The sequence below is a fragment of the Oppia nitens genome, unplaced genomic scaffold, assembly GCF_028296485.1.
Source record: "Oppia nitens isolate AA-2021 unplaced genomic scaffold, nextdenovo-longstitch-racon4-pilon3 scaffold5_pilon_pilon_pilon, whole genome shotgun sequence".
Classification (NCBI taxonomy): domain Eukaryota; kingdom Metazoa; phylum Arthropoda; class Arachnida; order Sarcoptiformes; family Oppiidae; genus Oppia; species Oppia nitens.
This window is the reverse complement of record NW_026533243.1, coordinates 1,871,115-1,892,615: the sequence shown is the minus strand read 5'-3', so window position 1 is coordinate 1,892,615 and position 21,501 is coordinate 1,871,115. Positions and strand designations below refer to the sequence as shown.

The window sequence follows — 21,501 nt, the reverse complement described above, 5'->3', positions numbered from 1 at the left end:
AAATGTACAATAATGTCGATTGCAGTTTAGTTGTAATGATTGACATATAATTAACATTAATTTATATATAAAATATATATTTTATTTTATAACGAATTTTCCGCTATTCTGTGTTCAGTTTGATTGATCTCTTTATCATAATATGGACTTTCAGTTGGTGTGAATAGGTTTTGTAATTTCTGTAATAATTTAAGAGAAAAAAAACAAACAAATCAATGGTTAATATCAATATTTGATGACATAATAATGATTAGTTTGGCATACATTTGATGTATATGGTGTGGTCCACCAAATATAGATGCAATAAAGGGGTAACATTACCATCGAAACAATGGCTAGACTCCAGCCACACATTGAGGCCCACAATGGATATTCATATACGTTATTATACCTGCAATTATTGATAACAGTAATTAATAAAATTAATTTTAATAGATATTTATTATAAAGTTTATTTGTCCCCTACTTAGTAGGCTTGTAAGTGGTGGCATAAAATAGAAAAGTGCCGGCTGTTAGTAACGGTGTGAAATACTTCCAGCACAGTTTGAACCATATAAACATACGGAAGCCAATCATTTCCTCGATATTTTTATATAACCGATCGGCACCTAAAAAAAGGAACAAATTTGTAAAAAAATATGACTTTTTTTAGTAGTCTTTTTTTAGTGGGTGCGAGTCATACCATATATCCAACCGACAACAACGGCCTCGAAGAAACAGAACCACAACAATACCATTCCCGACGCACCGTAGTAGTCGAACAATTGGAAAACATACATACCTCCCTATCCATATGACATAATAATAATAATAATAAAAACTATTAGTTATAAGTATTAGATTTATATTTAAAATTTAAATATTACTGACTCTGGTAACCATTAACAGTCCAATCAAATATGAGACAATACATGTGGCCAATATAAACCATTCCCGTCGTCTTCCGACACGTAAATAACCGGGAAATACGTCCACAACAGCTGTAATAAATCCTTCGACACCGACAAACTGACTGCCCATACCTAACAGCAAAACCATTACAAAGAACATAACGGCCCATATAGTAGATCCGGGCATTTGGGCCACAGCTCTAGGATAGGCTATGAACGCCAATCCCGGACCCGATTCGGCCACTTCACTAACACTGAGTCCCTGTTCGTGGGCCATAAATCCCAGTACAGAGAATATGGCAAAACCTGCATAAAATGATGTCCCAGAGTTCATAGCCGTCAAGAAAAATAATTGACTATAAAATAGTTTAATATAAGAAAAATAAATTATCTTTAACTAATAATTTTAATAAATAAATAATTTCATTAATAACTTACTGATAAAAATTATTATTAAACTTATTATAACTGCCGAGTGCTGTCATACATCCCAAAGCAATTGCATACGAGAAGAATATCTGAGTTCCCGCATCCATCCACACCTGTGGGTCACTCAGACGGCTCATGTCGGGCAGCAAATAAAATTTGATACCTTCACTGGCACCGGGAAGTGTTATGCCACGGATAAACAGTGCAGTCATAACAAAATAGGGAAATATGGCCGTCACGTACACAGCTTTTCCGGTTGATTTGATGCCTCTCCAGATGCAGAAAAAACAGAGAATCCAAGCGATGGCCAAAGTGATGGCCAACTCGGGCTGCACACCATCCGGATGGTCGACACCATCGCTTATCTTCATATAAGTTAAACATTAATAATATAAATAAATCTCTTTTTCTTAAAAAAATATTGTTTAATTAAAAACAGAGTTAAACTTTAATATTTTTTAAGTAATGTGATATTATTATAAATTATTATTAATAGTCTGAGAAAACTGCAATTTTCATAATTTATTTATAGTATATGCTTTAGTCTTGAATTTAATTACTGTATTTTGTTAATAATTTTATAATAATGTAAATGTTTTTATTTTTAATAAAATAAAAACCTGTAGTATTTTTCTTTCCCAAAATTCAATAACAGAATTAACTGAATTTTCATCGGCGGTTCGGTTACTTTTGGCTGACCAACATCGGGCCGTATTCCAGGCATTGTCACACGTAGACCACGGAAGTACCCACGCAAACGAGTAGTACAGATACAGCAGTGCCCAACTGATGATAATTATATAGTATACGTTGAGTATAAAGTTGACCATCAATGTCCCGATGCCGATCCCTTTAAAAAAGGGACAAATCAATTGCCAGACAGATATACCACCATTACGAAAATATTGACCAATTGCTACCTCCAGAAACAATATGGGAATGCCTCCACAAAATAGGAATATAAAATATGGCACAAAAAATGCACCTAAAATTTGACAAATTTAATTTTTATCATTAATAATATTAAGTATTATAGAAATTATGTTAATTTTAAAAATTAATTTTTTTTGGTTTGACATTTAGGTTGACATTTAGATAAAATAAAAACTATAAATAGTTATATTTAACTTATATTTTTTTRGACTATTTTAGATGATTTACTAAAAATTTATATGTTTTTAATAACATAAAAATAATTTTAAAAAAAAAGTCATCTTTTAATATGTTTTACATTTAAATGTTGAATGTATCAGTTATTGAATAAAATTATTATATTTTGTTATTATTGTATATAATAATATCATAATACTAAATACAATTCAATTTGAAATAAATACAAAAGTATATAAAGGTATATTATTTTTATATATTTTAATAAAAACTTTTCAAATTATTATATCTTTTATTTTAGTTTGATTTACTTTGGTATGCAAATCTATTTATACATTTACAATGATGTAAAGAATCTCATTAGATTTGAATTTAGTATTTCATAAAATACAGTATAAAATATTTTTTATTATCATTGAAAAAATACTGTTTGCAGTATTGCTAAAAAATTGTACTAAAATAGCATAAAAGATAGATTGATGATAAAACAATGCTTTTATTATAAATAAATCTAATTCTCCGTATTTTTATTATACAATATAATAATCATTTTACTATTACATTAATGTAGATGTATAGACACTACAATTACATGAACATGTTATTTGTAAATAATTATAATTATATTTAGATGTATTTAATACTTTATATTTATTACATTTACATTTATTATGTTTATCCAAAATTTTATCATATTGCTATTAATTATTTTTTATAATTATTTTCAATAATTTTTTATTGACATTTTAAAGTTGATAAATTTTTACGATTATTCTTTGAGATAAAAAAAAATTGTGAAAAAATATTAACTCAATGTTAATTAAATTTCAATCAAATTTGATCTAAGATATAAATATTATTTAATTGATAAATATCACATTAATATGCTAAATAGATAGTCACATACAAATATATTATATACTTTTATATACAATAAAATCATTTTGTAAACTATTTTTTATTCATCTCTCATAGGTATTGATATCTATTTAATCAAAATAATATTATTAATTATTAATATCTACTTAAAAATTTAATCTTTTATATAGAAATAGTGGTCACATATGGCAACCACACGTGAATTTAACAAACACATGTAAAATTGAATGCATTATTTGTATATAATTATTATTATTATTATTATTATATATACTTCAAAATACTGTAAATATCTAAACAAACTGCTAATTGATGTATTTTCTAATATTAAATGATTATATCAACAATAAGTCTCTATGAAAATGGGTCAAATGCATTGAACATTGATTTTTGATTATACTGTATATAATAATATAATATACTATACTTTACTACAGTATAAATATAATGCCTTTTTCGTGGTACTAAAACCTCGGTTTCCATATAATATTTATACGCTTTTATCGATTGAATGTACGAGATTTTAATCAAGTTCAAGGTATATGTAATCAAATATTTTTTTCCCAGATATTACTATACAATAATATTGATATAGAAAAATGATAATTTAATATTGTAAACAAATTTCTTTGCTTTTTAAACTATTATAAAAAACACGTACAGGTACTGTATTATTATTTTAATTATATAATACAGTATAAACTTTTGACAGTTTTTTATATTTATATCTCTAATGTGTGTGTGTTTATAATAAAGGTTATGAAAAACAAATTCATAAATCGATAAAAATAAAATGTTTATAACATTTAGGTAATACTGTATTTTAATAAAACATAAAGATTTAAAGGTTTAATCATTAAATCGAAATTAACGAGAAATTTGTTTATTAATAATTTATGATTTTTTAATGATTATTATTGATGATGATTTAAACGCTGTCATTTACCAATTACAATGTTTTTAATTATAATTTTTAATGATAAGATTACAGTCAATCTAATAATACTGTATAAATTGTGTGCAAATTGTCAAAAAAATAAGACATAAAATCTAAACAACAATCTATTTTAAGATATTTCTTGAATATTTAAGACGATTAAACCCAATGTAAAGGTATTATATTTTATAATATATAAAGATTATTATAAATTATAATTTATTAAAATTTTAAAGTTATATAAATATATTATCTGTTTGTTTAATTAGATAAATAATATTTGACTGCTGGTATGTTTTTAAACAAAATTGTTTTATTTTAAATGTCAAAGTTTATGGTAGCCTACCATTGGTAGGTAATAGAAAATTTTATAAATAAATAATAAATAAATATATTATTTAATTAATTCAGAAGATTCTTATTATTGTAATATTATTTTTTCAGAATACCTTAAATAATAATTTTGTAAATAATTAGTAAAACATCAATTGAAAAAAAACTTAAACAATTTTTTATATAAAATAATCAATAAATCTAATACAAAGCTCTATAATAAATATCATAAATAAATCTAATGTTTGTAGTTTTCAAAGATATACTGTATATTATATATATATAWATTTATATATAAAAAACTAACAAATAAATTAATGCCTTATTTCATGTCAAACATAGATTTTATTTATACAGTACATTATAAATGTATAGTATTTCCTCTATTAAAAACAGTTAAAATTAATCAAAATAATATTAACTGTTTCATTTAAACAGTCGTTTTTTATATCAATAGATTACTTTAAATATTTGCCATCAACTGTAATATTTTTTTGTGATAATAATATTGCTATTAATATCATATGTCTTTATTTCATTATTTTATTGAACTCTTTTAATAACAAATTGTTAATAACAATACTAAAATACTGTCTATTTGTTTGCTAAGCAAAGAGTAAATACAGTACAATATATAATAATAATATTGGATTATAATTTTTATTAACTAGAGTATAGTTTATTATATAGAATAATGATATTTGTTTAATATCATATTATTTAAATAAACTAAATAATTTTATTGAGCATTAAAAATATTTGTGTTTAATTAAATTATTTCATTTTTTTTAACTTACATTAAAAATTTACATGAATTTGCTTTAATAATTATAATGATAATTATTATTTTATTAATATATTGAAAATAAAAAATAAATATTTTATATCAATATTAGTGAGTTTTTAAAAATAAGAAAAACTAAGTTGTTATCAATAAATCAATAAAAAATTCTTTATATTCAAAATTAAATAATTTTTATATTAATTGTTATTTCAATATTAATTATAAATTAGATTAATGAGTAATTCAATAATATAATATTTTTTCACATAAATATAGTTAAATAAATAATTGAATAAATCTAAGTAATTATAATAATCTGTTAAACAGTAAACAATAAAAAAAATTAACGATTACTTTAAAAAATAGCGCACAAAATGCTATTTGTTTATCAAAATAATATTAAGTTTCTTAAAATAGATTATATCCGTAAAATAGGGTCACATTTATATTGATGTCATACAAATGCAATCAATATTATTAAGRCATACTGTAATAAATATAATATTTCTATAGAGAATCGTATGAATACAAACCTCCACCGTTTTTATAGCACAGGTATGGAAATCGCCAAACATTGCCTAAACCGATGGCATAGGCCATGAGGGCCAGTATGAACTCAAACTTATTGCCCCATTGTTCCCGTTCCCGGTATTTGATAACCGGTTTGTTATCACTAATATTCTTGGCATTTGATTCACTAATAAATGAATTTGTGGTCACTTTGGATGAGTTATGAGTGTTATTGGCTTCTAAATGCTGAGCCATAGCTACCACAGAGATACAGATGCACTAACCAGTGCTATACCGATGCACTGAAAGGATAGTTCCCACACACACAACAACAACACTGACTACAGAAATATCAGTTAATTAATGCCAACAAATTGATTGATGTATATGTGATGTGATGTATGTATTCAATGTGTTGAATGCTATGGTTTTTACAACATTCACTGTATAATCACTGGTTGAAGATCGAGTGCTACCACATGTTATATCATAATATATGTGTGATATAATCGTTGTATGCAATGCCATGTAATGCCTAACAGTCCTCTATATAATGTATATCTCACTCAGTAGTCATACTCTGTAACGCAGAGAACAGATAGATGTCCTTCACTCGCGACGATTGGATTCAATTACCAATTTATATAAACTAATCATTAAAAAGACGGCTCTTATTTAATATTATTATTATTGTCATCAAAATGTATTGCATTTCCTAAACTAATATCAATTCTGTTCCCTTTCCACTGTTATATTCAAAGTGTTAAACTGCTTAATACAATATATAAATACAGTATATATACATATGTATAAACATATAAATCTATATATATTTCTTAATTTTAGAAATCAAATCACATCTAATATAAGGAAAATTTTATGACATTTTACTATGCAATCGACAGTTTTGTTCACTAAAGTATTAATGAGATTACCTTTTTGTGGCTAAACCAAAGCCAACAGTTTTTTTTTATTTGGAAATCAACCAATTAAATAAAAGCAATCTATAGTTTTATCACATGATTTTTTCACAATTACTAAATAAATTTTATATTTAAAAAAAATGTAAATAAATATAATATTTTTTTGTGTATAGAATAATAAAGAGTTTTTCTTATCTTATATTTTTGGAGGTTTTTGTATGAATTTGTTAAAATAAATAAAAATTATAAAAAAATTAATAGTGTTGGTTTTATTATTTTATATAACAAAATATACTTTTACACACTATTGTATATTTGTGTTTAAATATATGTTCATTTGTAATTAATTTTTGTAAATTTTATATATTAAAGACAATAATAATAAGATTTTTCTATCTATAATATAAGCTTAATTATTAATTATTTTTTAAATAAATACAAATTATGAACTAATTTATATTTATATGTTTAATTAAATTTTAATACAATTATTTAACAGTAATGTTGTCGTATAGAAACTTTATTTTACGATTTAAGATACAATTAATTTAACTTAGCATTTATTCATATTAAAATTTAAATATATATTCTAACGTTTCTAATATACAGTAATAATACAGTGGTTTCATGCTATGCATGCATAATACGGTATCATTATATTAGTTGTCATATTTAGTTTAATAATAAATTGCAATCAATTTAAATATAACAGGAAATTGACATTTTAAGCAAACAATTTAGAGCAACAGCTAATCATTCAAATAAATTAATTTCAAAAATTTAATTTTACAACTAATAGTTATTTATACTATTATTAAACCACTCTTTATTTGATAATTTTATTTTTCTAATAAATCAAACACTAATTTTTGGTTGCAAACAATTTTATGATAATTTTGATTTTTTCTAATTGATGTTTATTACTATTTGTTTATATAATTTTTTTCTAAAAGCTTTTACATGGAAATGTTATTTCAATATTTAAATGAAAAACATATATATATATATTTAATCAATTTCTTATTAATTTATTCAAACAGTACAAAATGCACTTAATATACTGTAATATAAATATATCCATTCATATAAATTTTATTACAAAATAATATTTCACAAAAAAAAATTATTTATTGATATTTACTAAGATTTTACAAATCAATATTATTATTAAAATTGTCAAATAAGTAAAATATTTATATACTTATCTAATCTTTGAAAACATATTACATAATATAATTTCCTGAAAAATAACTACATATGAAATATTATTTAATTAATAAAAATAAGTTTTTATTATAAAATTGCAATCAAAATTGTGTGATAAATTTTTTAATTAAAATAATAAAATTTAAAAAATCAATATTTTATCACTACATCYACACACACACACACACACACACACACACACACACACACACACACACACACACACACACACACACACACACACACACACACACACACACACACACACACACACACACACACACACACACACACACACACACACACACACACACACACACACACACACACACACACACACACACATAGAGACAGTGCACTCTATTATCCAAATAAAACAACTATTTTGTTAGTAATTTAGTTTAAATAGCGGTCAATGAGTGTCACTATTGTTGTGTAACAGTAAATGTAAACACAATTCAAATATAAAATAATAAAAATATTAATATTATTTGTTTTGCAAACGTTTTGACAGTTTGTTGTTGTGTTTGTATATCACGGTTGACATTGATTTGTGACCACTAGTTTTTTCGGTACATTTTTTCCGTCCAAATCATGACTGATAACGACTGTTTAAACGATGACACTCTTCGCTATGAACTGGAATCGAGAGGACAGTCGGTCGGACCGATTGTCGGTAAGTTTTTTTTGTGGCTAATTGTCTGTCCACTTATTTATTGCCCGATATTTTGTCAATTAATCCGATTTTTTATTGTTGTTCACCAGACTCTACCCGTGAGTTATATATAAGACTATTGAAACGTTTGATGACCGAAGAGATGGACAAATTGATGGCCGACAGCGACGACCAACTGGACCGCGAACTACAACGAAACGCGTCGCCAACGACTTCGGCGGACAACAGCAGCGGTCAGCGGACAAACAATTGGTCATTGAAGACAAAGTTGTTGTCTATTTTGGTGGCCATTGTTTTAGCTTATCTTTTGGCCAAATATTTCAATAATAAGTGACATTACTATTCAGTTTCAAATTTATTGATATCTAATATTATTTTGTATTATAAATGTATTAATATTTGACTTTTAAATTACTTAAATATAATACCAATGTTTTTGCTTATGTTTTTTTTTAAATATAAATATTAATTTTGTATTTATATGTGATTTAACATATTATTATTTTTTAATTTAACAATTTTATTATTGTGTTGCATAAATGTAACTAAAAAAATATCTATTTATTTTGACAAAACTATTTAATGTACTTTGATTTTTATGTTATAAATTGTTATCTATTATTATAATGAAAATGTTTATAATGTTATTATATATTAACAAATTTACATTTTTATTAAATCATAATTTAAATGATTATATAATATTTATATAACCCTATATTTCATACGTTAAACAATATTTATACTAAATGAATGTTGATTATAATTGATAACCAAAAAAAAATATTTTTTGTTTTTTAAAAATAAATTTAATGGAAACTTTTTTGAACATAAATATAATAAAATATAATTATTTATTACATTTACACAAATATTATTAAGTAAATACATTATTTATCAAACTAAATATGGGTTAGTTTTAACATTTTTACTATTTAACTTTAAAATATTTACTTCACATAAATTGTATCATAAAAATATTTACTATTAATTTGATACCAATGCCAATGCCAAACATGATCTAAATCGAGGTACTGGTTGGTACAGGTGCTTGATAATTTTATTTTGTTGATACATAACATATGAGACCACTTGCACGTGTACACTGGACTGTGCCATTGACCCGATTTATTTTTTTTGTGGTCGCCTACAGTATATCATGATAGTAGCAAATTTAAACTTTATTTTTTTAGTTTTATTTATTTTATACATTGACATCAACTGAAAAGCCGATGTCAATCAAAGGTTACCCAATGATACGTAAATAATGAAATTTATTTGATATATAAAATCAAATATTTTATTTATAAGCTCCGGAAATGATTTTTAATATAYAAATATATATATATATATAATATAAGTAATTAAAGTGAGATGAGATTTTTATTAATCAAAATTATATATATATTCTCAATATATTTGTATATTTATCTCACGATTTATGTTATGTGTGTTTATTATTGAAAAACAACATTATGGAAAATTACTTTGTTATCAATGATATATAGTATAAGTTATCAATGAATTAATTTGTTTTATTCAAAAAAATAATTTTTTTTATTTGAAAACTTAGATATTTGATACAATTTTGTATCTCCACTGCTGTAAACACGCTGTCAATCACTGATTTTTATTAAAAGACAAATGTTTTTTTTATAATAATTTATAATTTAAATTATAAATATATTCCTAATATGGTATAAACTATATTTTTCTTATAGACGTCAATTCCTGATGATATAGTTTATAATATTTTTGATAAATTTAGTTCATTCGGGAAATGGGTTTATCTATTATTGATATTTTCTATTAAAATAATAGTATAACTTTAGAAATATATATATAATTTTTAATAAAACTAAAATTTTTTGATCTACAGTAGACTCTATATTCAATAAATAAATAAATAAAATACTGTAGTAAGTAATATACTGTAGTCATAGGCTATGAATTTCATATCGTATGTCTATTTTATTTTTTATATTACCTATAAATTAGATATAAATTTTTAATTTTTATAATATAATGTTGTCAAAAGTTTCATAAAAAGTTTAGTACATTTAAAATGTTTATGTAAATAATTTTGATTTAATAATAATTATTTGATATTGAACTAAATTAAACTACCAATATGTATACTATATTTTAATGACTTATTGTTTTACAATAATGACTATTACTATTTAATTTTTATATTAAATAAAAATCAAATTAATCCAAATAATTAATAACAAGTTAGTAATAAAACAAAATATTGGTATTGTGTGTATTGGTAGACAATTACTGTAGATATTATTAAAACATTAAAGAAAATATTTGAACTTGTATTACAAATTATTAAACATATCATTTAGTATTAACTATTTAATGATGAGTAGTAATTATTTGTAAATTTTACTAAATTAACATTTTTGCTAAATATAATTTGCAAATAATTTGTTAAACATATTTAAATTTGTTCTACTTTCTAATTTCATTGAAACTTCTATTGTTTTTTATAAATAAATAAATTATACTATATTTGTCTCTTAGCTAATTTGGTATTTAATAAAAATAAATAAATTTTTAAATAAAATAATAATTAATTTGATGTTTGACTAATAATTATTATAATTAATTATAAATAGTAGTTTTCCTTTGGTAAATATTTTTTGGCAAAACAATTGTTTTAAATACCGCATAAATAAATTGATAGTTAGTCTAAAACAAATTACATTAATATTTATATATTCATTAATCAATAATCATATTAATTAAATAAAAATTGGATTTGAATCAAGAAACGTGTTATACACTCTGTTACTATGTGTGAATAGTATTCACTGAATACTGTATAATATTAGTGTAAATGTTGTTTTATGTCCTCAAAAAGTTTTTCAATAACACTTTCCCAATATATTGAGTACTGTTTAAAATAAGCAAAAAAATCGCAATTTTCAAACATATTAATGAATGAAAAACATTTTAACTAATAATAATTCAAATGAAATGTTTGCTTACATAAGTTTTATATATAAATTTATATTATACAGTAAATGCTGTATTTAATTATTAATGAGAGAAATTGTTAGACTGCATGACTACATGTCATATGTGTGTGTGTGAGACAAATAGTCATCAAAATAAATACTCTATGATATTATCAACAAATTTTTATTTAAGATACACAATAAACATCTTTATGTGAAAAATAAATATCAAAAAATATTGATAGTCAATAGTATCTATTATTGGCAAATTGATTATATTATTGAGAGATAATTTATTTATATATACAAACACACATTGTATAGACCGGCAGTGATTAGTTCATAGGTCAATAAAATTTTTGAAAAAACGGGATTTTTTGTTTATAAAAGCGATAAACATATTAAATATTGTTTACATACACAAAAAATCTAACAATAAAATAATGTGTATTTAAAGTTCAAAGTGCATGTCATCTCATACACATAGTATACCCAATAGACATATGCAGGTGTTATCATTGTAATGATAGAGGAGTCGGGATTTACCCAAAAAAAATCTAGAGTTCATACCGTATGAAATTCATATATAGACTATAGTATGCCTAACATTACATACACACACACTCTAAGGGATGGGAAAAGTCGACCGCGCAGTGCATAACACGGCGAAAGCGCACTGAAACTACAATAACAATAATATAACTAAATCTATGGCTTTGAAAATATAGCTAAATCAATGGTAACTCCTATGAACTCTCTTTCTTTCTTTCTCTCTCTCAATACATAAAACTCATGTCTTTACGGATAGTTATTTCATAAACTCGGGATCACTTTAACAACAACACAACCAAAAGAGCCGATTCATTACAATAACAAAAATATAGTAAATCTATTAAAAAAAATATTTACATCATATGCTCTGTTAATTGTTGTGTATTTGAATTTTGTTTTTTGATTTATAAATAAATTGTCGATTTTTACTATTAAATATGAATGTATGACATCAGTCAGTATAGTCTTATCGATGACTTGAAATCAAATCTCACTTAACAACAAACTTCTTGTTTTATGAAAAGCTTATCAATTGCTATAAAAGTTTTGAAAATCGCTGTTCACTCTCACAGACAGTTTGGTGTTTGAGAGTAATAGTGAAAACAGCAAAAAATATATAAATATTTAATAACTTTTTTGTTGCTTTAATTAAATTGTTACTCAGTTAGAGTCAAGCAAATAATAAAAGTTTTATTTTAATAATTGTTTAACAAAATAAAATCATTTATTTTGACCGCTAATACCAATCGATCAGCAAAATGAAGACCAATATCAATATGTCTTTGAAACTCAAATATATCACAACATTTGCACTCTTTTCTTGTTATTTCTTTTACGGAGGTATTTATAAATCATTTTTAATTGTTTTTTATTTTTTTATATTATATATTATTAATATTGTATTCTTAATAAACACCGATAATATAAGGGATATATTTATAATATAAATTTACTACTAGAATGTACTGTATTTAATTGACCTAGTAGATTTTATGCTTGATCATGCTAACTGAAAAATTTATTATTTTTTTGAAATTTTTATTATAAATTATTAATAAATATAATTTTCAAACTAAATTATTCAGTCAATTATTGTGTGCATTGTTGAGGATCTGGATTCAACCTGTTTTGGCAAATAAATCATTAGAAAACCTACTAAAATATATTATTTTTATATTAAATCATCATATGATCACATTATATATATAATACTGTATATAATTGTATGGATTCTTAGAAAGTAGGCTTTTATACCTATTTATAAACAGAGGGAAACAAGAGATGTCTGTGAAAGAGAGCATACGTTTCAAGTGCTCTCTTTCTCTCTCTCTCTCTCTCTCTCTCTCTATTGCTCTCTCACTTCACTCTGTGATCATATGATGTAATCGATGCATACTATGACTTAATATTAGCAGTTTGTATACAAACTGCTATATACTATAGAAATACTACTAAAAAGATAAACAAAAAATATTTTTAAGACACTTGTTCAGAGAAATCCTTGATATCTCCGATGTTTACCAATAGTTTTGTTTATAATTTAGTCGTTGCTCTTATTCATCACTTTTTAATATTTTTATTTAAAACCTTATTTATAATTACTATTTTGATTATTATTCATTGGAAATTTATTTACGTAAATTGGAAAGTTTTTATCTTATGTTTATAAGATTTTTTGAAAATAACTTTCAATATAATTATTATAATAACAATTTATTCAGATTTACTACAGTATTTACTTATGTTAAAAAATTAATGATAATTTAAATTTAATTTTATAATTATTTAATGGCCTATAAATTTATTAAATTGTTTAGTCTAATGAATACAATAATATAAAATTATCATATTCTTATATCTATCTATCCATATATAGATATAATATATATATATATATAGATATAATATATATATATATATATATATATACTGTATATATAATTTTTGTATAAACTATTTATATAATAATTAGTACAGAATTTATTATCAATAATATTCATATAAGATGTTTAGGTCATTCACTATACGATTCTACACTTACACTGAATGTATAAGTTATGTATAGACAGACTGTTTGTCCTCTGATAACTCCCAAACACTATGCGTTGAATTAAATAGTTTATGTCATTTACAAATAAATTATCAAAAAAAAAAAAAATTAATAAAAATAAATAAATGATCATTGAATTTGATTAATTCTAATGTACTATAAATAAATACAGTATATGATAATTAAAAATTGTTGGGTCAAATACAGAGTCATATAAGGCATTTATTGTCCAATACATTCAAGTCTTTAAATAAACTTTTTTATCGATTAGAAACCAGCAGTTTGTATATATTAATATATAAATAAAGTATTAGTAGTAGTAGTAGTATATGCACAATAGTATTGAGGAGTAATAGTAAAAACTACGAGTGCTATATACCATACTCTCTCATTTATCTGGTTTCATCCAGAATTGAATCCGGTTTATACCGGAATAAACTCAAACCTATGACATAAGTAGTTATAAGTTATAACATGCGATATCTCCCCAGATATATATATATATATATATAATTATTATATAACTATCTGATTATATTATATAATATTTTGTTGTAATAATTTATGTAATAAAGTATTTTGTTTGTTAATTTTTTACAGTCAACTTCTATGTGGTCGGTCCCACACTTATTGAACTATCGGCTCTGTTTCGGTCAACAATTGAAAAAATATGTTTCATATATACGGTCCGATCGGCCGGTTATACATTAGGCAGTCTAAGTAAGTCTAAGACCAACTACACACAAAAACATATACTAACATTATGTAATTGTTTTTATATAACATAGTATATATAAAACACATAATACATAAATCTGATGATCTGTTAAAAATTGGGTCAAATCAATGTTAACGCAAAACTTAATGCACTTTTAGGCGGATTTCTATTCAATTACATCAACCGTCAGTTGGCTTTTGTCTTCTTCATGTCATTGATGGGAGTGAGTCTTCTTCTGATGCCTCATTGCACATCACTGTTCCAACTGTTCTCATTGGGCGCCATCAATGGCTTCTCCATTGGCAGCTTTGACACAGCCATTAATGTCTGGATTCTGGAGATGTGGGGCGAACAAAGTGGTCCATACATGCAGGCCCTGCACTTTACCTATGGTTTGGGCTCTTTCGTGGCACCGTTACTTTGCGAACCTTTCCTATCTTCAAAGGTGATGATCGGACATCATATAAAAATTGAAGATTACATCAATACCAGTGCTACACAAGATTTTGATCCAAATAATACTGGAGTCAATATAACACAATTCTTAACCGATGATGAGATCAGATCCAACCCGACTCTCATATATATTCCCTATGCGTTTGCCGGCGCAATGACAATAGCATCGGCCGCTGCCGTACTTGTTCTCTACGCTTACAAGAAGTACGAACCGCCAACAGTTGAGAAAACTGTTTACAAAATTGCAAACAATGATAATAAGGATCTCATTAAAAGTAAATATATATATATATATATAAAGAAAAACATAAATATTAATACATTTATATAATTTGATGCACAATTAGATGGCAACAAAATATCACAATTGAAAAATTTTATCAAAACCAACATTCCTTCTTTCAATACTATATGGTTGGTATCATTGGGCGCATTGTTTCTCACATTTTTTGTGGGTATGGAGCAAATGCATCTACAATTTCTGCCAACATTTGCTGTCAACACTGACCTCAATATGAGTCCATCGGCTGCTGCTTTGGTGACTTCCGGAGCCGCCGCAGCTTTTACAGTGGGCCGCGGATTGTCGATACCTCTGTCCCTATGGCTAACACCACAAGTGATTCTCTATGCAAACCATATTCTGATGATCGCCGGTATGTTGATTCTCGTAGTCTATGCCAATACATCTATGGTAATGATGTGGACGGGCAATATCATACTGGGCGCCGGATTATCATCCGTTTATGCTTCAGTTTACGCTTTCCTCGGTATATATATATATATAATTAATGAAATTTTTTTCCAAAATATTCTGAATATTATTAACAAATTATTGTTTATTATTTAACAGAACAACAATTTCGTGTAACCAACAGAATCGGATCGATATTTGTTTTCGCCGGCGGTCTGACCGCAGCAGTGTCTCCATCACTGGTCGGCCAATATATTGAGGCCAATCCATTGATACTTATCTGGTTTAATCTGATCTGCGTTGGGATCTGTCTTTCAATTTTGCTTGTAATACACTTTAGTATTTATATCAGAAATCGCCAAAAACAGGCCAAAGTGGTGGACACTTCTGCCACCACCGATGACGAGTGTCTCAAAAAGATGATAATGATGGCTTAAAATCCATCTATATATTTAATATTTGAAAATTATTATAATAATTGACTTTTTTATGATATTATTATATAATTTTTTCAGTGTTCATTATATTCATTGTTGAATATATTTTTTATACATATCAGCTCATATTTATTTGAGTTTATTGTTATAAATAGTATTTATTAAAAAAGATACTATAATTTTAATAACAACACTACATAATAGGCTTTCACATAATAATTTATATTATATATTTATACAGTATATAATTAATTGTTTGTATATTAACTATTTCTTAGGCATCTCATTTCTCAATTTTTTATAATCATTATTTTAATAATCATTTATATTGCACTATCACTTCACCAATTTTCACATTTGTTTAATTTAAATACCATTTATAATTTTTAGACATTTTTAAAAATGCATGGCATTTTGTGATGCATTATTTATTTAATAAACAATTATATTAATAATTGTATTCATCAATGTCTTTATGACAATTATATACACCGTTGTATACAATTAGAGACACCAATAATTTATTTAATTTTATGTAATAATAGATTATAATATAAAGTGTGATTAAAGTTAATGTTTTAAACTAAAAATTTAAATAATTTATTAAAAAAGTGTTATACATATAGTAATAATGATAATAATTCGATAATTATGATATATTGTAATTAATTTTATTTTTTACAAATTAATAGCTATTAAAAACAAATTATACATTACAAAATGTTTAATACAATAAATATTTTTATTTATATTATAATATAAAATTATTTCTCAAGAAATTAAATTTATGAATATTTTGCAATAATATTTCACAATTTTTTAATTGCAATTAATATAATTTATATATATATATATATTTAAATATTTAATTATCAAAATTTCTACACAATATATATTCACAGCAATTAAATTGAGAACATAAATGAAAAAATTAACAGTTTATTTAATAGATATAAAATGTTTAATAAAACATTTAAAAACTTATTTTAATTAACTATAATATGCTATTAAAATGTTAATATGAATTTTTTGTGCAATTATTAAAATAAGTTATTCAAAGGTTAATATAATATTTTGCAAAGTCAAAGATTGATATATCATAAATATTTACAATATTATTAACTAATTACTAATATATTAATGATAATTAGCTAAATTATTTTCTGTCATTTATTGCAAACTTATTGAAGTTTTTATACATGTATAATACAAAATATAATAATAAAGTTTATACAACTTTACAGACATCTATTGTAAGCAAAAAGTTTTATTTAATAGAAATTCAATCAAAGAATCCTTTTGAAGCAAATTCTAAATACAGTGTAAATCAATACTAAAATAATGTCAATTATATTATAAATTTACTGTAGTATTGTTGGACCGGGAGATTGGGTTGAATTGACTGAGTTTGAGCACAACAACGACACGTGTAAGACATTAGATTAACACAAACCTTATTAAGAGATCTATTATGAGTTTTTTGTGTTTAATATTTAGGGTTAGATCAGATTGAATCCCTCGGTTTATTTTCCAAAATTACCTTATGTTTCCTACTTTCTGGGAATTCTTAGGAAATTTATTTCCTTCTGGTACCACCTATTAAATTATAAACAACACATTTTATCATAATATTTGAAAAACAAATATTATAATAAACTGTATTTTAAGTTATAAATAGTCTCATTAATTCATTGAATTGAAAATATTTTTTTGATATTTCAATATTTTTGTTGTTGCAAACTATTTAAGTTTTTGTACTATTTTTTGTAATAATATAAAATATATTTCCCATTCTAACGGATCAAGAGAGAGAAAATAAAATATTTTTTATATTTTTCGGGAAAATTACAGATTTTTTAGTGAATTTCTCTCCCGAACTCTAGTAATAATGAATACTTTATACCTCTACAGTATAATACTGTATAACGAGAATTATAAGGAGATTGAGTTATATTTATATAAATTTAATAGTTTTTGAATTTGCATTTTATGGACAAATTATAATTGTTTTTGTTGTTGTAAAAAATAACTGAATTACAATTATTTATTTTTTTATTCAACGAAAATCATACAATTTTGTTAATACTTGAAATCAGAAACTTTTATTTTATTTGTAAAAATTAAATAAATAATTTAATTGCAAAAAACATTAGAATTGATAACAGTATGAGAAACCTAAATGTTGTTCCGTTTTAATAGATTTAATGGTTTTGTATACCATTTGTCAGTAAAGCCGATATTGTGGTCGCCGTCGACCAGAATGGCCATAAAATTCCAGAATCCGTCCAAAAGTTTTAATTCACGTGTTTTTCGATTCTTTCGGATATAGTCTCAGACTTTTATGACATTTGACTATAGGTTAGGATTCTTTATAAGTTAGTATTATTACTATGGTATCCATTTGAAGTTATTTAACTATTTTTACAGATATCGGATAATGAGCTCATATTAAATATATGACTATATTATATAAAAATAAGCCTTTATACAATATTTTCTTTCATTTATAAATATCTTTTTAAGTCTTTATTAACTTTAATCAACTTTAATCTATATTATGTCTAATTTTTTTGACTACAATCTTTTAATTTTACACAATTTTAGTTAAATAATATCTGAAACTAATAAAACAATTGTGAAAAAAATTATGAAAAATCAATCATAAAATAATGTGATTACATAATATTGATTACAAAAACATTTAACGTTATATAAAGTTTAAACAAAAGTATTGATAAATAACATTAGTATTTAAATAACTTAATAACTAAATAATATAAATGTAAAATTTCAATTTAATCAAACAATATAACAATTAGAACAAAATTAAATTTGAATACATATTAGTTTAGATTAATTAATTAGTAAATAAGTTAATTTTGAAATTAACATGTACAATTTAATAAACAATAGTAAGAAAAAATAATTTTATTTAGTAAATGATATTCTAATAAATTTAAAATTAAATTTAATACCTGATTCTTGTTTTAATAAAATTAACTAAAAATATATATAATATCTATACATAATAGAGATTATTAGAATATTTTTTATTCAGATTGCATATATGTTTAGCCCGAAATTGGGAAAATTTTTCAAACATTATTAAATACTAATATTTTATACTTATTCTATTAATAGTAATTACTAATAAAAGTTTTATTGTTTTAATGTCAATTGAAATATCAAATACAATGTATAATAAAATTATATATTGTGCAAAACTTTAAAAAATTTAACATTTAATATCTAAAATTCATAATATAAATATTTGGTCAATTTATAATTATCACTTTTCAAAATAAAGTTAAAATAAATAAATATTTTGATTAATTATGGTAATCAGTTTTTATTAATTTAAATTTTAGTAATAATTTACACTAAATAGTACTTATTGTTTGAAAATAGAAATTATTTTATATATTGTTTTTGTTTTATATTAAATTATGTTTTATTGATTTGAGAATTATAGTTAAGAATAAAATACTTTAAAATACTTTGAAATAATATAAATAAAATTAAAATATTATAATTTATGTTAAGTCACAAGATCATTTTTGAAAGAAATAGAAAAATATTAAAATTTTAAATTTTTAAAAATATCTGTAATTTATTAATGTTCAAAATTGATGATTTTGATAACAGTCTAGTTTATTTATAAATTTAAAATAAATTGCATAAAAATTAATTAAATGATTATTATTCGATACAGTGTTATAATAAAATTTTTTGGCGACTGTATACATATTATAATATATCAAGGATTTTTTGATTGCTAAAAAATATGTGTCTTATCATATTTTAATGTGTATGTATATATATATATATATATATATATATATATATATATATATGTGTGTGTGTGTGTGTGTGTGTGTGTGTGTGTGTGTGTGTGTGTGTGTGTGTGTGTGTGTGTGTGTGTGTGTGTGTGTGTGTGTGTGTGTGTGTGTGTGTGTGTGTGTTTGTGAAATCTTAATAATTACCAAAATAAATATTAAATATGTAGTAAAAAGACATACATTTACTCATAGCTTATCTTTTTTTAAAAAATCTAAGATTTAGTTCATGTGTTAAGAATTTATATTATTAAATAATTTAATTTTTCAGATGACAGTGAATTAAAAATTGAAATTTTTACAAAAATTCAATTAACAAAAAATATACAGTTTTTAATTAGAACACATTATAATTAACAAATTGCAACTGTTTTGTAATAGTTTTATTAACAAATGTTTTGTTTTAATATCATAGTTAATACAATTGTTTTAAATAAATCAATTAAGATTTCCATTATTTACAATATAAAAATTTATACTGTTTACRATAACTATTATATTATAATTATAAACTTAGATTTAAAATATACAACAATATACTGTGATTTATTAAAAAATATTTTAAACATTAAAAACTAAGTACTGTAATGTTTTTTAATAAATAAAATACATTCAAAAACAATTACATGATTAAGACACATATGGATATAAACTTTTTACGGATTGATAGTTATTTAGATAAAACATGAAATTAAGTTTTTGACAATAATTTAGTATTTTATTTTTTGAGTTTTTAAATTTAGTTTATAATTCAATTATAAAATAAGCAAATTATTTTATTTTTTTATAATATTGTATTTATATTTTTTATTAAAATGTTTAAACAAATAAGATTTTTATAGTGATTATCATTTTATTTTATTCAATATTAAAAGTTGATTTATAACAAAGCTTTTAGTAAAATTTCTAAATTATATTTATTAATATTTTACATTATAAATTTTGAATTAGTAATTGTCATCTATTTTAAAATTCAGTTTTTTATGTGTATTTTTATTGTAAATTAAATATTATTTCAAAATATTATAAGCACAACACATTTAGCTATATTTATAAATTAAAAATTTTTATACTAGACATAATCATACAAATAATAACATAAATGATACTAAAAT

The 21,501-nt window shown here is 23.1% G+C and overlaps 3 protein-coding genes across 3 annotated transcripts; 2 read left to right on the top strand and 1 right to left on the bottom strand.

Moving 5' to 3' along the window:
- Positions 1-73: 73 nt before the first annotated feature.
- Positions 74-6,619, bottom strand: LOC128961321 (sodium- and chloride-dependent GABA transporter 3-like). Its single transcript, XM_054307544.1, has 8 exons — positions 5,896-6,619; positions 1,940-2,304; positions 1,329-1,684; positions 871-1,246; positions 683-785; positions 467-608; positions 265-391; positions 74-179 (listed from the first exon to the last, which is right to left on the bottom strand). The coding sequence occupies exons 1-8, from the start codon at positions 6,125-6,127 to the stop codon at positions 87-89; spliced, it is 1,794 nt and encodes a 597-aa protein (XP_054163519.1). The 5' UTR covers positions 6,128-6,619; the 3' UTR covers positions 74-86.
- A 1,871-nt stretch (positions 6,620-8,490) lies between these two features.
- On the top strand, positions 8,491-9,011 carry LOC128961189 (uncharacterized). The gene is made up of 2 exons (XM_054307394.1): positions 8,491-8,677; positions 8,767-9,011. Exons 1-2 carry the CDS (start codon positions 8,596-8,598, stop codon positions 9,009-9,011), a joined length of 327 nt encoding a protein of 108 aa, XP_054163369.1. The 5' UTR covers positions 8,491-8,595.
- A 3,737-nt stretch (positions 9,012-12,748) lies between these two features.
- Positions 12,749-16,603, top strand: LOC128961323 (sodium-dependent glucose transporter 1-like). Its single transcript, XM_054307545.1, has 5 exons — positions 12,749-13,038; positions 14,849-14,968; positions 15,125-15,697; positions 15,770-16,189; positions 16,273-16,603. Exons 1-5 carry the CDS (start codon positions 12,957-12,959, stop codon positions 16,548-16,550), a joined length of 1,473 nt encoding a protein of 490 aa, XP_054163520.1. The 5' UTR covers positions 12,749-12,956; the 3' UTR covers positions 16,551-16,603.
- Positions 16,604-21,501: the final 4,898 nt, after the last annotated feature.

Excerpts from the sequence above, each read along its gene's own strand:
- LOC128961189 (XM_054307394.1), top strand. The coding sequence starts at position 8,596 with ATGACTGATAACGACTGTTTAAACGATGACACTCTTCGCTATGAACTG. Across the intron at positions 8,678-8,766 it reads GTCGGTCGGACCGATTGTCG|ACTCTACCCGTGAGTTATAT; the intron begins GTAAGTTTTTTT and ends GTTGTTCACCAG.
- LOC128961323 (XM_054307545.1), top strand. The coding sequence starts at position 12,957 with ATGAAGACCAATATCAATATGTCTTTGAAACTCAAATATATCACAACA. Across the intron at positions 13,039-14,848 it reads TTGTTATTTCTTTTACGGAG|TCAACTTCTATGTGGTCGGT; the intron begins GTATTTATAAAT and ends AATTTTTTACAG. Across the intron at positions 14,969-15,124 it reads TTATACATTAGGCAGTCTAA|GCGGATTTCTATTCAATTAC; the intron begins GTAAGTCTAAGA and ends ATGCACTTTTAG.
- LOC128961321 (XM_054307544.1), bottom strand. The coding sequence starts at position 6,127 with ATGGCTCAGCATTTAGAAGCCAATAACACTCATAACTCATCCAAAGTG. Across the intron at positions 1,685-1,939 it reads GGGAAAGAAAAATACTACAG|ATAAGCGATGGTGTCGACCA; the intron begins GTTTTTATTTTA and ends ACTTATATGAAG. Across the intron at positions 392-466 it reads ACCACTTACAAGCCTACTAA|GTATAATAACGTATATGAAT; the intron begins GTAGGGGACAAA and ends CAATAATTGCAG.